At 44.4% G+C, this 14,941-nt stretch overlaps 1 protein-coding gene across 2 annotated transcripts in view; it reads left to right on the forward strand.

Moving 5' to 3' along the window:
• The window catches only part of ZNF704 (zinc finger protein 704), a 239,915-nt gene that overhangs the window by 211,519 nt on the left and 13,455 nt on the right, over positions 1–14,941 (forward strand). For both annotated transcript variants that reach the window (XM_046011007.1, XM_046011016.1), the window contains exons 6-8: positions 3,858–4,125; positions 6,318–6,422; positions 14,777–14,874. In XM_046011007.1, coding sequence (XP_045866963.1) covers positions 3,858–4,125; positions 6,318–6,422; positions 14,777–14,874 — 471 coding nt within the window. The remainder of the gene's footprint in view (positions 1–3,857; positions 4,126–6,317; positions 6,423–14,776; positions 14,875–14,941) is intronic.

Genomic DNA, 14,941 nt, shown 5'->3' on the forward strand with positions numbered 1-14,941 from the left:
CTGTAGAAAGAAGCAGGGATCTAGCACGCTTCCCGTAGTGCTCCCGGTTTGGTGACACAGCCAGACCCTTCCAGAGGATAGCACACAGAAGGTTCCAGAGCGCTGTGGGCGTGGTGCAGCAAGGGGGAGTTCTGCTCCCCTCGCCAGAGGGGCTGTCTCCCTTCACCCTCCAAGAAATACCACACCAAAACCCCGCAGGGCAGAACACTCTCACTCCTGTTCCTGAGGTCTCCTGAGAAGGAAATCCTGCAGTGTCTCCCCTCAAACCTCATTGTCAGGACCACGCGTAATGTAAATAGCTCAGTTATTTAAAGGTTTAGGGAAAAAACCTACCGAAGCTATAATCAGGAGTGAGGGTGTTTGTTTTAAAGTCCATCTGCCCAGAAAACCGAATCCTATTGAGTACCTCGAAGAAGCCTGCCAAGGCTATGTATTTATAGACGAAAAGTGGCATCTCACGATTTGTCTCTGAGCTCCCGGGCTGCTCTCACGGTGGGTAAAATTCAAATCGCAGCCGCTACTATTGGCTTCCCTAGGATTCCCTTTTTACACTGTGCTCTTAAAATTGCCTTGGTGAATTAGGATTCCCAACCTTGCCAGTCGCTGCCCGGGGGTGGGCCTGGGAGAGCAGAGCTCCGAGGCCTGTCTGTGTGAATCCGAACCCCCAGGCCTCAGCTCTCTTACAGGCTGGGAGAGGGAAATCACCTTTGCTTTAATCCATGAGCTCAATTATGTGATATAAGATGATGAAATGTTTTTAATGAATGTTGGCTGGTGAGGAGAGAAGGGGAGCATACCAAACCCCCCCCCAAATATGGATCACATCTGATACGACTGCAGTACGCACCAAAAGTATAAAAAATATACTGCTTTTCTCTTCAATGTCACTGCCCTCTTGTACAGCAGGGGCTGATCCTGATTTATCCCTGTGTGGGACACACGATTTCCCCTAGGCCTGTGTGTGTCTATTAGTAGCAACTCAGCCTGCCCTTTTCTGGAAAGGAAGTGGGGACAGGAATAGAACAGGGGCACATTCTTGGGCCCACTCTCTGGGGTCTTTAATGGTGTGCTTGTCAGAAAGCCAAACCCTGCCAGACCTGGTACAGTACAGAGACACCTCCCCAGACGCCTGGGCCTGAGAGCTCAGGGGAAATGGGACAAGGCTGGGAGAAGCCGCGGGTTTGACCAGACAGAAAGGCGGAGGAGAGGGGGAGATTTTTATTTTAGGTTCTATATAGGGCTTGGAAGTGGGGGAGGGGGGTGGAGTTTATTCCAAGTGAGTGATCTACTACTGGTGGATATGAAATTTGGGGGTACCTCATGGATGGGAGACATACAGAGGCCGTCCTATAAAACTAGGTTGCTTAAAAAAAAAAAAAAAACAGATTGCTAGATGTGCACCACTTGTCCAGAAATTAACAAATTGAATAAATCTTTTGTAAGGTGATGGACAGGGGCACCTGGCTTAGTTCATTAAAGCTCTCACTTTGGCTCAGGTCATGCCAGGGTCCTGGAATAGAGCCCCAGACCACCACAATCAGGCTCTCTGCTCAGCCAAGAGCCTGCTTCTCCTTCTGCCTCTGCCCCTCCCCCTCAGCTCGCACCCTTTCTCTCTCTCTCTCCCTCTCTCTCTCTCCCCCCCTCAAATAAATAAATAAAATCTTAGGGGGGGAAACAACAGACTGAAGAAAAAAGTCATCTAACTAAAGTAAAAAAAAAAAAATTGTTTAAATAAGGTGATGATGGGACACGTAGGTGACTCAGTCCTTTAAGTGGCTGCCTTGGCTTAGATCATGATCACAGGGTCCTGGGATGGAGCCCCGCATTCAGCTCCTTGCTCAGTGGGGAGCCTGCTTCTCTCTCTGCCTCCTCTGCCTGCCACTCTGCCTGCTTGTTCTCTCTCTCTCTCTGACAAATAAATAAAATCTTCTAAAAAATAAAATAAAATAAAGAGATGGACAGTTATTTTATTTTACTCAAATCTTCTGTTTGAGTAAACAAAACAATTGCCCATGTCTAAGGGAGAACTTTGAAAACACCAAGAAGATATTTCTCTGGGTGATAGCAAAAATTGAGGCCTTCTAACTTCAACTTTATTTTATTTTTTTAAAGATTTAATTTATTTATTTGACAGAGACACAGTGAGAGAAGGAACATAAGCAGGGGGAGTGGGAGAGGGAAAAGAGTTGAGCCACCCAGGTGCCCTAAACTTTATTTAAATTTACTTTAATGTAAATATTTTTATTTAATTCAATAAACACTCAGTGTTTCTGATGTGTGAGGCACACTTCTACACCCTGTGTATTTATTTTTTTTTTAAGATTTTTTATTTATTTATTTGACAGAGAGAGATCACAAGTAGGCAGAGAGGCAGGCAGAGAGAGAGAGAGAGAGGGAAGCAGGCTCCCCGCTGGGCAGAGAGCCCGACGCGGGACTCGATCCCAGGACCCTGAGATCATGACCTGAGCTGAAGGCAGCGGCTTAACCCACTGAGCCACCCAGGTGCCCCACCCTGTGTATTTATTAATACACACAAAATTCTCACCAAAAATCCTCAAAAAAGCAGGCACTACGATTATCCCCATTTCATCTGTGAGAAGCCGGAAGCCCTGGGCCATGGAAGCTGTCCCATCACACTCACAGCTGAAAGTGTCAGGATTTGAACCTGGGAAATCTGACTCCAGGATTAATGCTGATAATCACTGTGTTACAAGGACCTCAGCTTCATCCATTCAACCTTTAATAGGTACCTATCGTGTGGTGGATACATCGATATGTGTGGAGGGACACAGAACGAATAAGACATAGCCCTGTAGAATCCCAGTCTTAGGGAGGTGATGAGGGTTTAAAAAAAATTACAGAAATGTGCCAAATAATTAAGTAAAGTGAATTAAATAAAATGAATACACTTCCAAGGGAGCGTAGAGGACCTCGCAGTGAGGAGTTACATCCTGACTCCTAACCTTCAAAATACAACCCAGATTGGACGTCTGGTCACTTCCATTGCCCAGACACTGCCAACGGTCATCTGAATGATCACTCGCCACAGCCTCCTTGCCCGCCTCCTGCTCTTGCCCCTGTCCCCTGTCTTCCAGACACTCACCAGAGTGATCCTAAAGCACCTTAGATGCTCCACAAGCCCCCTGGCTTCCATCGCACTGAGAACAACGTGCAAAGCCATTCCAAGGCCTATGCAGCCCTGCGCCATCTTGCCTTTGTCTCTGTTCTCCCCAGGGCGCTGAGCACCAGCCACGGGCCTCTTAGCTGTGGGTGGAAAACACCGACCTGCCCACTCCAGAGCGGCGTGCTGCTCTCCGCTGCGTGATCTTCCTGCACAACCTGGGGCGGGTTTTTCCCTCACATTGCTCAGGCCCCTGCCCACGTGTGACCTCCTCAGAGAGACTTCTTCTGAACACTTTCTTTAAAACAAATGCCTTCCCTTCAGCAACTCCCCTGCTAACAGACGCTGTATCTGCTTGGTTTTTCTCTCTGGGATCTACCACTGATATATTAAATATACATTTCTTTATGGGTTCTGTGTCTGCCTCCCCCACTAGAGGGTCAGTTCCATCAGGCCGTAGCCTGTGCTTAGTTCACCATATCAGGAGACCCTAAAAGTGCCTGGACATCACAGATTCTCAATAAATTGTTGAATAATTGATTGGATACATTGTTTTAAGAGGTCAAGGAAGGCTTCCCTTGAAAGTGGACAGTTGAGTGTTGCAGAATAAGTCAGCATTTGCCAGACAGACAAGACCAAGGAAAAGCATTTCAGACAAAGGGAACAGCAAGTGCAAGATTTCGAGGCAAGAAAGCTCACTGGGTTGATATAATCGTTTTGTCCTCTTTTGCCCTAGGCGTGTTGGGGACTCCGACTACAGTGATGGCGAAGAGGACTTTTACTACACTGAGATCAAGCTCAACACAGACTCAGTGGCAGATGGACTGAGCAGCCTGGCCCCTGTGTCACCATCTCAGACCCTGGCTTCGCCTCCCACTTACCCCATCCCAGATTCAAGCCGAACAGAGACTCCTTGTGCCAAAACTGAGACTAAACTGATGACACCCTTGAGCCGCTCAGCTCCCACCACCCTCTACCTCGTGCACACCGACCATGCTTACCAGGTGACGGGCGGGGGACCGTGAAAGTAAAGTTTGACCCCCCCCAACCAAAAGCAGTAGCATTCTGCTGTGTGAGGAGAGGGTTACCTGATGGAAAAACAGCATCACACAAGTAGCCCAATAGCTGAGTTTGGTTTTTCTTTTTCTCCTTTTAAAGCCCAGATCTCACATAGATGGGACCCTGTGGGCTCTTGGATTTCCCAGTACTGATTGAAGATCCAATCCCTTAGATGTTGTCATAGGATTAAAATCCTTCATATTGTAAAGTTCTCAGAAGGATGCCTGGCACACGGTATAAGTATCTGTTAAACAAAAAATAAAATAAATGAAAAGGTGAGCACTGAACAGCTTTGGCACAATGACACAATTGCCATACGCCCCAAATCTGGGACTTCCTACCCCGCCTTCTGAAATGGTAACTACACCTCACAGATAGAGGAGATTATAGTGTCCCCCAAATCAACAGTGTCAGCATCACCTGGGAACTTGTTAGAAATGGAAATTCTTGGGACCACCCCAGACCTGCCAGGCAGAAGCTGGTCTGCTTCACTGAAAAGTCTGATAAGACCTTACAGACCAACCCTGCAAAGCTCCTTTGTCCCCTCAGCAATTATTAACTCTTGTAAACGTTGATTTGTTTTAATGACATTTCAAAACATTCAAGTTTTAAGAAAACATTTTTCCATAATTCTCACCTACTCTGTGCAACTTAAAAAAAAAAATCTCCTGTCTGTGTTCACCCTCGTTTTATAAACACTTTCCATGTTACTGAATAGTTTTCAGTTACATCGAAGCACCAACGTTTTGAAATCATTCTGTTATTGTTAGGTAACTACTTCTTAGTCTCTCCAGTTTCTTCCACTATCATTAATAACTCTACTACGCACACCTCTGAGCCAGTAGTTCCCCCCCCCTTTAAATTCCCAGAAGAGTAATTACTGAGTCAGAGGATATAACATGAACAGCTTATGGCTCTTGCAAAGTATTTGCCAAAATATTTTCCAGCAATGCCAGTTATAAAACCACAGTCACCAGCAGTTACATCTATAATTAGATGTAGAAACCTGTGGAAGAAACAACCAGCCACTGATTTACTAGATTACGCTCAAGAGCTTTGGAATGGAGCTAATTATTAAATTAGTTGAGGCAATAAATTTCATTCCTCACTCTTGCTATGTTGGTCAAAAAAAATAAATAATTTCTTTGTTCTTGTTTGTCAGTGTTGCACTTAGAAACACGGGCTCAAAGTCATGGGCCTGAACCAATTTCAACTATGTTGTTCATCTCTATGAGAGCCGGAACACACAGCAGGGGGTCTAAAAGGTCCTTTTCAAACCATGTATTCACAATATTGGGATTGCTCTATTTATAGACATTAAAAATGATCAGCATGGAAAATGTTAAAAACACAAGCAAATGAAGAAAATTCATCCCCTAATCCCAACAAAAAGAAGCCCCTTGGTTAATATTTTTTGTATGTCCTTCAAGACTTTGTTCTATGTATGTATACCCATTTTTTAAAAGGGGGGGGGTGGAATTTATTGTAATACAGTTTTTCTTGTGCTTTGTTTTTGCCACTTACTATATCATGAACATTTTCCCTTGCCAATAACTATTCTTCAACAACTTCAGGCTCTGTGGATATATCATGATTTATTTACCCACTTCCCTATTATTAGACATTTGCATTTCCAGTTTTTAGTACCCTAATACATAGCTCTGCAATGAACATCCTTGTATCCATTGCTTTAGAATTAATTCTAGAAGTGGCATAGCTAATACACAGAATACTAAGAATTTTGATATATTTTGCCACATTGCCTTCCCCAAGTGTTGTACCAATTTACCTACCTGGCATCCCTGTATAAGATCATTTCTTTCCTAATTTGATAGTGAAGCATTGTGTTTTACACACAGATATGTCCTAAAATAGGTATATGTATGTATAATAAAATTTCTCTCCAGAAACCATCAAAAACCTTCTGCTTTTATTCCTTAGATAGCTTGCTGAGATACATAGAAAGTTTATTTCTAGCTATTCTCTTGAACTATGTTTACCTCCTCCCATTGGATAATTAGTCTAAGATATTAATCCAGCTGAAACCATTTTCGGGGCCCAGCTTAGGCAATGATAGCTTAGGACTTCGAGGAGAAATGTTGTTTCATAACAATGTTCTCCGTTTTCTGTTGGACAGGCCACGCCCCCTGTGACCATTCCAGGATCAGCCAAGTTCACCCCCAACGGCAGCAGCTTCAGCATTTCTTGGCAGTCTCCTCCGGTTACCTTCACCGGCATTCCAGTAAGTAGAAAAACAAAAAGCCAGAAATCTGGTCATCACTGCACATAAATTTGGGGAACAAATTATAAAAACATGCAAGAAAAAGACAAAACTCAGAATGCCAGAAGTACTCTATTCCTTAAGTGACACTTGTAAACACCCGGGTGCGTATTTCACGGTCCAGCCCAGCCAGCTTGTCTGTGGAAAAGGTGTTATGAGGAGCATTTGAGAAAACTAGGGGAGTTGCAACCGCTGATAAACAACTTGTTAAAAATGTGTCAAGAATTTTTGTGTCGGTGGTGTATTTGTATGTTTCCAAAAGGCTTTATGGAATTATTTTTGAACTCAGACACTGAACATAAAAGAAAAGGACCCTGGACATAAATGATATTTATCGTTATGAGTAACTTGATAAAATTTATGGCTTTGAAATTATTGTTTGTAGGTCTGTCGTTTTGAAAGTTTCCAAAAAAAAAAAAACCCCATAAATTGAAATCATTTTTTTTTCTTCCAAAACTTGAGTAATCCATGCTGATAGGCACTCTGAAAATAAGAGTGCTGAACTATGCAATCAGGTTTAAGTGGTATATAAGCATTGATTTGACATGGTAAATGATTGCTGTCTGATAAATCACCATGAATTAACTTGATACCTAACCATCTGTTTAAAAATGTATTGGGTCTTTTGTAGCTTATCACAGAATATCCACGGACTTACACACTGTTGATGCCGACAGTGGTTTATAACTCCTGATAAGGTTCACAAAGTGGCTTATGATAACAGACACTAACCCTATTTTCTCCTCTCCACCCCTCTCCCCAAGGACCTCACAAAAGCCTCTTATTGTCAATCAGTGGCCACTTTCAATGGTTTCCAGAAAATACTAAGGCCTCCTACAGCACTGATAAAAATGGAAGCAGCCCAATCAATTATGCTGTGCTCTGTTGATGAATACTTTTTTAATTTCCTAGGAGAACAGCCAACAATAAAAAGCATCCCACTGGCAGCAATTTGGGAATTTGTGGCTTCCAGAAAATTCTCCTGGAATTTGGTTTTTAAATAACGATCGAGGATCTAGAGTAATTATGAAAGTCACCTGCTTTGCCAAATAGTAGCAATGGCTGGCTAGTCTGAAGGACAGAGAATGCAAAGAGGGAACTTGTTAGTAGACATTAGAAGAGAGCAGTAGGTATCAGCTTTGTTTCTGTCAAGAACAATGATGAACTGAGGAGGGTTGTCAGAGGTTAACCATCAGTTCTTTGGGGGACGTCGACTTATTTATTTTTTTGATAGACATAAAAAGACCTGGAGTGGCTCTCAGTATCACTTTCGAGACAAGCCCTCTAACCTAGAAAGGCAGCTACAATTACAGGATCATAGAGACCCACTATTCTGAATCCCGTTAATTCCGGTCTTTGAGAATTTTCGAGAGCATACACCGTATTTCTCACCAGGAGTACAAACAAGCGTAGCATCTGGCTGGAACAGCCCAGGTCAGACTCCTTTTCAGATTACCTCTGTGACCAACCAAAATGGAATTTCTTTTTCCTTTTGCTTTCTTAATTAAATCGTCTCCTTCTGATGTGCAGAGAAATCATTGAGTGGTGAATGACCAGCTATGTGTCCCCTAAAGTTACTAAATGCTTTATACAGTACGATACCAGCCAGGATACCCTCTACTCCTTTTTTTCCAGGAGCAAGATCTTAACACTCTTCTCTGTTGTGGACACTGTGTGTATCTCTGTTCTCACCTCAATGCCTCAAATTGTTCAAAGTCTCTAATTTCATCGGCTTCCAGGGACAGTCTAGACCTGAGCTTTGACAGAAAGTGTATAGAGTGGTTGGGTTAACTAGGTATCCCACTAAAATCCTACTTGCTCTTCTAACGTCCTCTTTCACCACAGAACTCTGCATCTATCTGGTCGGGTCATGTTTCTGCCAACACTTTAGACTTTTAGCTGCCATTCCTATTTCAAGGGAAGGGAATGGCCAGGCTTCGTTTTACCCTAGAGAAAAGGCTCGCTATTAAAAATGTTCTTTATGTTATACACTGTCTATCAAGGCTTGAAAAAACATAGGCGCTTACTGGTTGCCTCCTTCTTGTGGGAGCTGGATCGTAGAGTGCCGCACCACAGAAGCATACAATTGGTACCTGTCTACTGACTGGGTGCCAATGACTATCCCCAAATTCTCCAGAAGTGCTGTCCCCGTCCCTAGGAGACGTGGAGCCAGGCAGACTCTAAGACTGTGAATTCCTACCTTCTAAACTAGTGTAATAAGGTTTTGAGACAGAAGCTCTAAACATTTTAAATTATAATGAATTAGTATTAGCGCAGTCCTCAACTGTATCCAAACGGAAGAACAAAGCAGTTCCCGTTGTATAAAATGCTCTTTAAAGAACACGTTTCCCTTTGTACTCCAAAGCAAATACCCTGAGCTTGTCAACCCCATTTAAGCTGTGCTTTTTTCCCCCACATCTTGGAGACCCGGTATTGAAGAAGGGATGCTTTTATATGCTTCCTAGAGAATGGAAATAATCTCCGTCGGGGAAATCCCAAGGTTTGCAGGATTTTATTTATTCATTTGCCTACACAACATTTCCTGAACATCGGGCTTTAATAAGTTCCCTGGGTAAGACGTCTTCCCAGAGGCGTGGAGTGGAGAAGGCTGTTCTGCACTGCTACAAATGTGACTGGAGGGGCAGTGTTTTCTAGCCGAAGGCTGTAGACATAAGGGTAGGGAGAAGATGCTCATTAATTACAGCATTTTTTGAGCTGTTTTTCCCAAAGGACCACACCTTTTCTTCTAATTATCTACATTCCTTTCTCTGTCTTTTCATGACAGAAAGCTGAGAGTTCTTGACCCCGTATGAGTCTGCTTATACTGCCATCACAGGATACCATAGACTGGATCACTTTAAGCACCCAGAATGTATTTCCTCACAGTTCTGGAGGCTAGAAGTCCCAGATCAAGGTGCTGGCTAGTTCCTGGTGACAGCTCTTTCCATGGCTTGTAAAGGGCCACCGTCTCCCTGTGTCCTTATATGGCCTTTTCTGCTGGTGGAGGTGGGGGAAGGGGTGCTGGTGGGTGGAGAGAGAGGCCTTGGGTGTCTCTTCTTATAAGGACACTAATTCTATTGGATCAGGGTCCCAGCCTTTTGACATCATTTATCTTTAATTACTTCCTTAAAGGCCCCATATCCAAATATAACCACACTAAGGATGAGAGCGTCAATATATGAACCGGGGCAGGGTGGGGGGAGGGGACACAAACATGCAGTATGTAACAAGCCCACACAACTGAGAGTGAGTCAACCTGCCTGCCATCCAAGGGCTATTCCAGGAGGGGGTCAGTCTGGAGGGAGGGTCTCCAAACCTAAAATAGTGTGCTTAATTATCAGACGTTTAGCTGGTTTGTTTTTTATTAACACCTTGAGGGAGGACTCAGAATAGTATAAGAGGTTGCAACCAAGACAAGGAACATCAGCTTCTCCATTTGAGAGATAGAAAATCCCAAGGAAAAGAAATTTCCCCAACCTAGTGACAGAGGGACACAACATTCTTTATGACTGCTCCGGTGTGAGGCTCAGATACAAACCCTGACTCTGGCGTTTGCTCTCTGGCCAGTCACATTACCTCTCTTAAGCAATGCCCTTAACTTTAAACCACCCCATGGAATTGTATTTTTTTTTTTTAAGATTTTATTTATTTGGCACAGAGCACAAGTAGGCAGAGCAGCAGGGAGAGGGAGATGCAGGCTCCCCACTGAGCAGAGAGTTCCACGAGGGACTTGCTCCCAGGATCCTGGGATCATGACCTGAGCAGAAGACAGACGATTAACTGACTGAGTCACCCAAGCGCCCTGCCCCCATGGAGTTGGGTCATTGAGCCCAGTGCCTGGCACTGGCTAACATTATGGAGTATTCACTATCTTGCTGCCTACGATGTGTCCCATTGGTACAACACACCTGTCAGAAGAAGTGTACTCTCCCTATTCAGGATTGACTGATATAACCCATACCTACCCAACACAGGGGAGAAATCAGCCATGATTTTTGCAGACTAGAGTTCTTTAAACTCTTCTGAGGTCCTACCTAATCAGCAGAAAAATGAGAGGCATGCAGAGGCCTGTGTGCTTCCCAGTCTGTGTGTGAGACACCATTACTGTGTGAGCTGTGCCATTCACAGCAAGCCAGCCAGGAGTCGCTCTCCTGAAGCCTGGAGGGACCAAACACCCCCAACCCCATTTAGACCCACGGGGACTGCCCCAAGACCAGTACCAAAGCCCATGTCAGGAGCTGAGTCCTGAAGGACTGAAGAAAAACTGTTCTCTGGGGAAAACATAAAATGGAGATTATACTTAAAATTTTTTTAAATTGATCTATTTATTTAGGAAAAATACCATATAGTACTCTCCAAGTGTATTACATGCTTTATAGACCATGCCCCAAAATAGAACTTAGAAACAGTTAAGATGTAAAACTAAAAAGACTTGGGAAAAAAAAAAAAAAAGAATAGAGATTGAAATGGGGAGACTGCCGGGAGAGATAGCCAACATCGCGCTGTGCAGGCCTTTATTTTAGGGCCCATCGTATTTCCATCAGCACTGCAGCAGGATGATGGAGGAGTGGCAAGAGCAGCGCCTTGACCTCACTCAGAACTAGTTCCAAGGTCAGCTGGTAGGAGACGGCCTGTGTTCAAGTACACAGTGCAGCACGGACTGAACTTCTCCACTGCCTTACCGAGGACGTGGGCATGACACCACTACGACCGACCCTACGGTCGCAGTGACGAGGAAGGCAGATAGCTCTCCAAGGCCCTCCATTTAACAAGCCCTTGGTAAATTACTACTGCCACTCCTTAGAACTCTGGGATGTTCCGCAGGCCGCCTCCTGGCTCGATGTCTAATTCTCTTATCTACAAAATTCAGATAGCGGCACATCGCTGGCAGGGTTAAAAGAAATGATACCTGAAGGAGTGGCCTCCCTCTCACCTTTGCGAGCACTGAACAAATATCCGTTCCCACGCCAGCTGCTCCCTTCCCTTCCCCACCCTCAGTCCCTGCTAAAATAAAAAGCTTTCCACCATGATTGTCTTGCTGTTAAAAGTCTCAAGGAAAACTCACGAGTTAGGTCGTATTGGTCCTCACACAGAACTGAGTCACAGCCAATGTGTAAAGTGGGTCCCGGCTTCTGCGTTGTGCCCCATAAAACCCAGGCCTGGGGTGGATTGGGAGGGGCTGCTGCCAGACAGGACTATGCACGCAGGGATAGTTAAGAGCTCCCGAGTTAAGAAAGCCATAGCGGGAATAAAGACAGTAGTCAAGGGTTGTTGTTCCTCCATAGTCCTCAAACGGTGTCTTTGGAATTTTCAAAAGCCTGGTCCTCAGTCCTTCCCCAAACCAACCACATCACCAGTTTTCCCATTTCAGTAAGTGGCATCCCTCCAGCTGCTCCGGCCAGAAGCTAGGATTCACCCTTGACTCCTCTTGATTCATTCCTGATTCTTCTCAAGATGAGTCTTCCTTTTTCCCCATCCTTCAGCAAGTCCCAGACTCTGCCTGATTCTGCCATGAATCCAGCCCCTGCTAACCACCGCTGCCACGCTCTCGTCTAAATCTCTTCCCCCCCAAATGGTGCAGAGCTCTTAACTAGACAGCAGGGCTCCTCTCCAGGCTGTCTCCAATTCATTCTCGAAGGAGCCACAGGCATCTTTTTAAAGCATTAATCAGATGTCTCACTTTCTTAAAATTCTCCAATGGCTTCCCTGGCACTTAGAGCAACATTCAATTCAAATTCCTCAATCACAGCCAGGAAGCATGACCTGAATCCACCACCTCCTGTCCTCTGACCCCAGCCTCCACACAGTATCTTCTGGCCCCATTGGCACTCTGCACTTAGGAGGCTTCTGTCATTGCTCCCCCTTTCTCCAGAGTGCCCTAAAGATAAAAGATAACCTCTTGGGGGGCCTTCTCTCACTGCCCTAAATAAGTAAATCTCTTCTCCCTTCATGAGGCTTTGTCTATTGACCTATTTTATTTTCTTCATGCACTTATCACTAAAATGATCTTACTTGTTTGTATTTATTGTCTGTGTCCCCACTAGAATGTATGCTCCATGAGGACAGAGACTTGGCATTGTTCACAGCTAGGTACCCCCATTCTAGAAGGGTGCCTGGTGCATAGTAAGAACTTCGTAAATATCTGCTGAATGAAGAGCACCCTGTCATCGCGTATCACCTCACATAAAAGAGTTGTGGCCCTTTGGCACAATTTAGAACCTTCCGTATTACTACCAGCAGATGGAAGTAGTTGACTGTCACATCAACTAAACTTTTCCTAGTCATCTCACTAAATAAGGCCATATTCTTGGGATTCTATGAATTCTGTAATAATTTTTAGATTTTTTAAGTTGTCTCAACCATTTAAAACCATTCGTATAAGCACATTCTAGATCACTGCAGTGGCTGTGAACACCTGAAGCACTAATTCCCTCTGGTTTGCTGTAATGCACCCTGGTCAGGGATGGGATATGGGGTAGGTGTCAGGATGGGGGGAAGAGGGTGGATATTTTCCTCTTAGAAAGACCCACATATCTATCCACATCAAATGCATACCCTGAACTCCAAAGCTTTTACTTTTAAAAAATTATGTATGTTAATTCACCTCTTCTGGACCTCAGTCCTACCCTGCTTTAGCAAAACACTAAAGACCAATGTACAGAGTAATTCAGAATCATGGCAACAGTGGTTTAAAATGTTGAGTTTTTAATTATGTGTTTAATTTTTTCAATTAACATCTAGGAAGAGAGCATGGATGTATATTCCTCTGAATTGAAAGAAAATTAAAAGTGCAATACCTGTACTAGAGAAGTTCAGTTCTAGAACTATGCCTTAGGAATGTTCCCATGACTGTACGTCCCAGGACTGGTACTTCGATTGCCATGCTGGTCTCTAGATAACAAAGTTTCTAAATTCATAGAGTTTCTGCTCCTCTACATATGGCAATGCTGTATATTTACTTGAAATATCATTTCTCTTTTCTTATAAAAACTCATTTTTCATAGCTGTTGAGAATCCCAGGCGCTAGGACAATACATAGTGTTATGAGAGCAGATGATGCAAAGGGTCTAGCAAGAAATGTAAGAGGCATCAAAAGCCAGGGGCCTCCTGTTATTGGGACTGAGAAGCAGAGGTGTAACAGTGTTCAGACACATGCTCTGGCGTCAGGTAGAGATCAATAGAAGTGCTGGCCCTGCCATTACAAGTTCCGTGACCTTGGCCAAGTTCTACAACCTTGGCCCCACGCCTTGGTTTCCTCATCGATCAAGTAGGAACAAGAATAGTACTTGTCACGTGGGACAGTTGTGACAATTAAAGCCATTGTCCGTGAACCTGGCATGTAGCGAGTACCCAGTAAGTATTTCAAGGATGACCTTTGTTCTTGACTTGCTTGGACTCTTTGCTTCTAGCCTTTATTCCCATTTGGACCCCACCATCTGCTGTGTGGATGTTTTATGCAAGAAGCCATTTATATAGGGGCTGTAATGATCTCGTAAAGCAAACAGAGGGCCGAGGTCCACGCTCCGTCATTGCTATTGACTGGCTATATAATTTTAGGTAACTCTCCTTACTGCTCTAGGGATTTGTCTTTTTTTTTTTTTTTTTTAAGATTTAGTTATTTATTTGACAGAGATCACAAGTAGGCAGAGAAGCAGGCAGAGAGAGAGGAGGAAGCAGGCTCCCTGCTGAGCGGAGAGCCCGATGCAGGGCTCGATTCCCGGACCCTGGGACCACGACCCGAGCCGAAGGCAGAGGCTCCAACCCACTGAGCCACCCCGGTGCCCGGAATTTGTCTTTTTTAAAGATTTTTACTTTTATTCTCCAGAGAGAGAGAGGGAGAGAAAGATAGGCAGAGGGAGAAGCAGGCTCCCTGAGGAGCAAGAAACCTGATGCGGGACTCGATCCCAGGACCCTGGGATCATGACCTGAGCCAAAAGCAGACAACCCATTGAGCCACCGAGGCATCTCTAGGGATTTGTCTTTTTTAAAAGGTAGATCATGAGGCTTAGACTAGGTGAGATTACACTTTAAGGTTTTGAATATTATTCAGGTGAAAAAATGTTACTATGGGCAACTTGGAATACACACGTGAAGTCATGAGGATTTTTTAAGTATTCATAGTTGCCAAGTCTTTTCTGTTCGGACCATTTAAATTCTGCCACGAGCATCACCCCTTTGCATGCTAACAGGTGTTTCTGTGAAGGAAGCCCTTCATCTCCATGTCTGATGTTGACCACTGCCCATGTGGCAAAGGCTAAACAAAAGCATGGTGAGAAGAACCTGCCCCATCAACTTTGTTTTCATGTCCTTGCCAGGTGTCACCAACACATAATCATCTGGGGGGCACAGGAGAGCAGAGACAGCACACTCACACGGTCTTGTCCTCGCCACCCAGAGGGACCGTCAGCCTGAGGTATGACTGCTTGAAATGCCACCTCATCTCAAGGGAATTAACTGAAAAACAGAAAAACAGCAAGGAG

The sequence above is a fragment of the Meles meles genome, chromosome 1, assembly GCF_922984935.1.
Source record: "Meles meles chromosome 1, mMelMel3.1 paternal haplotype, whole genome shotgun sequence".
NCBI classification, from domain to species: domain Eukaryota; kingdom Metazoa; phylum Chordata; class Mammalia; order Carnivora; family Mustelidae; genus Meles; species Meles meles.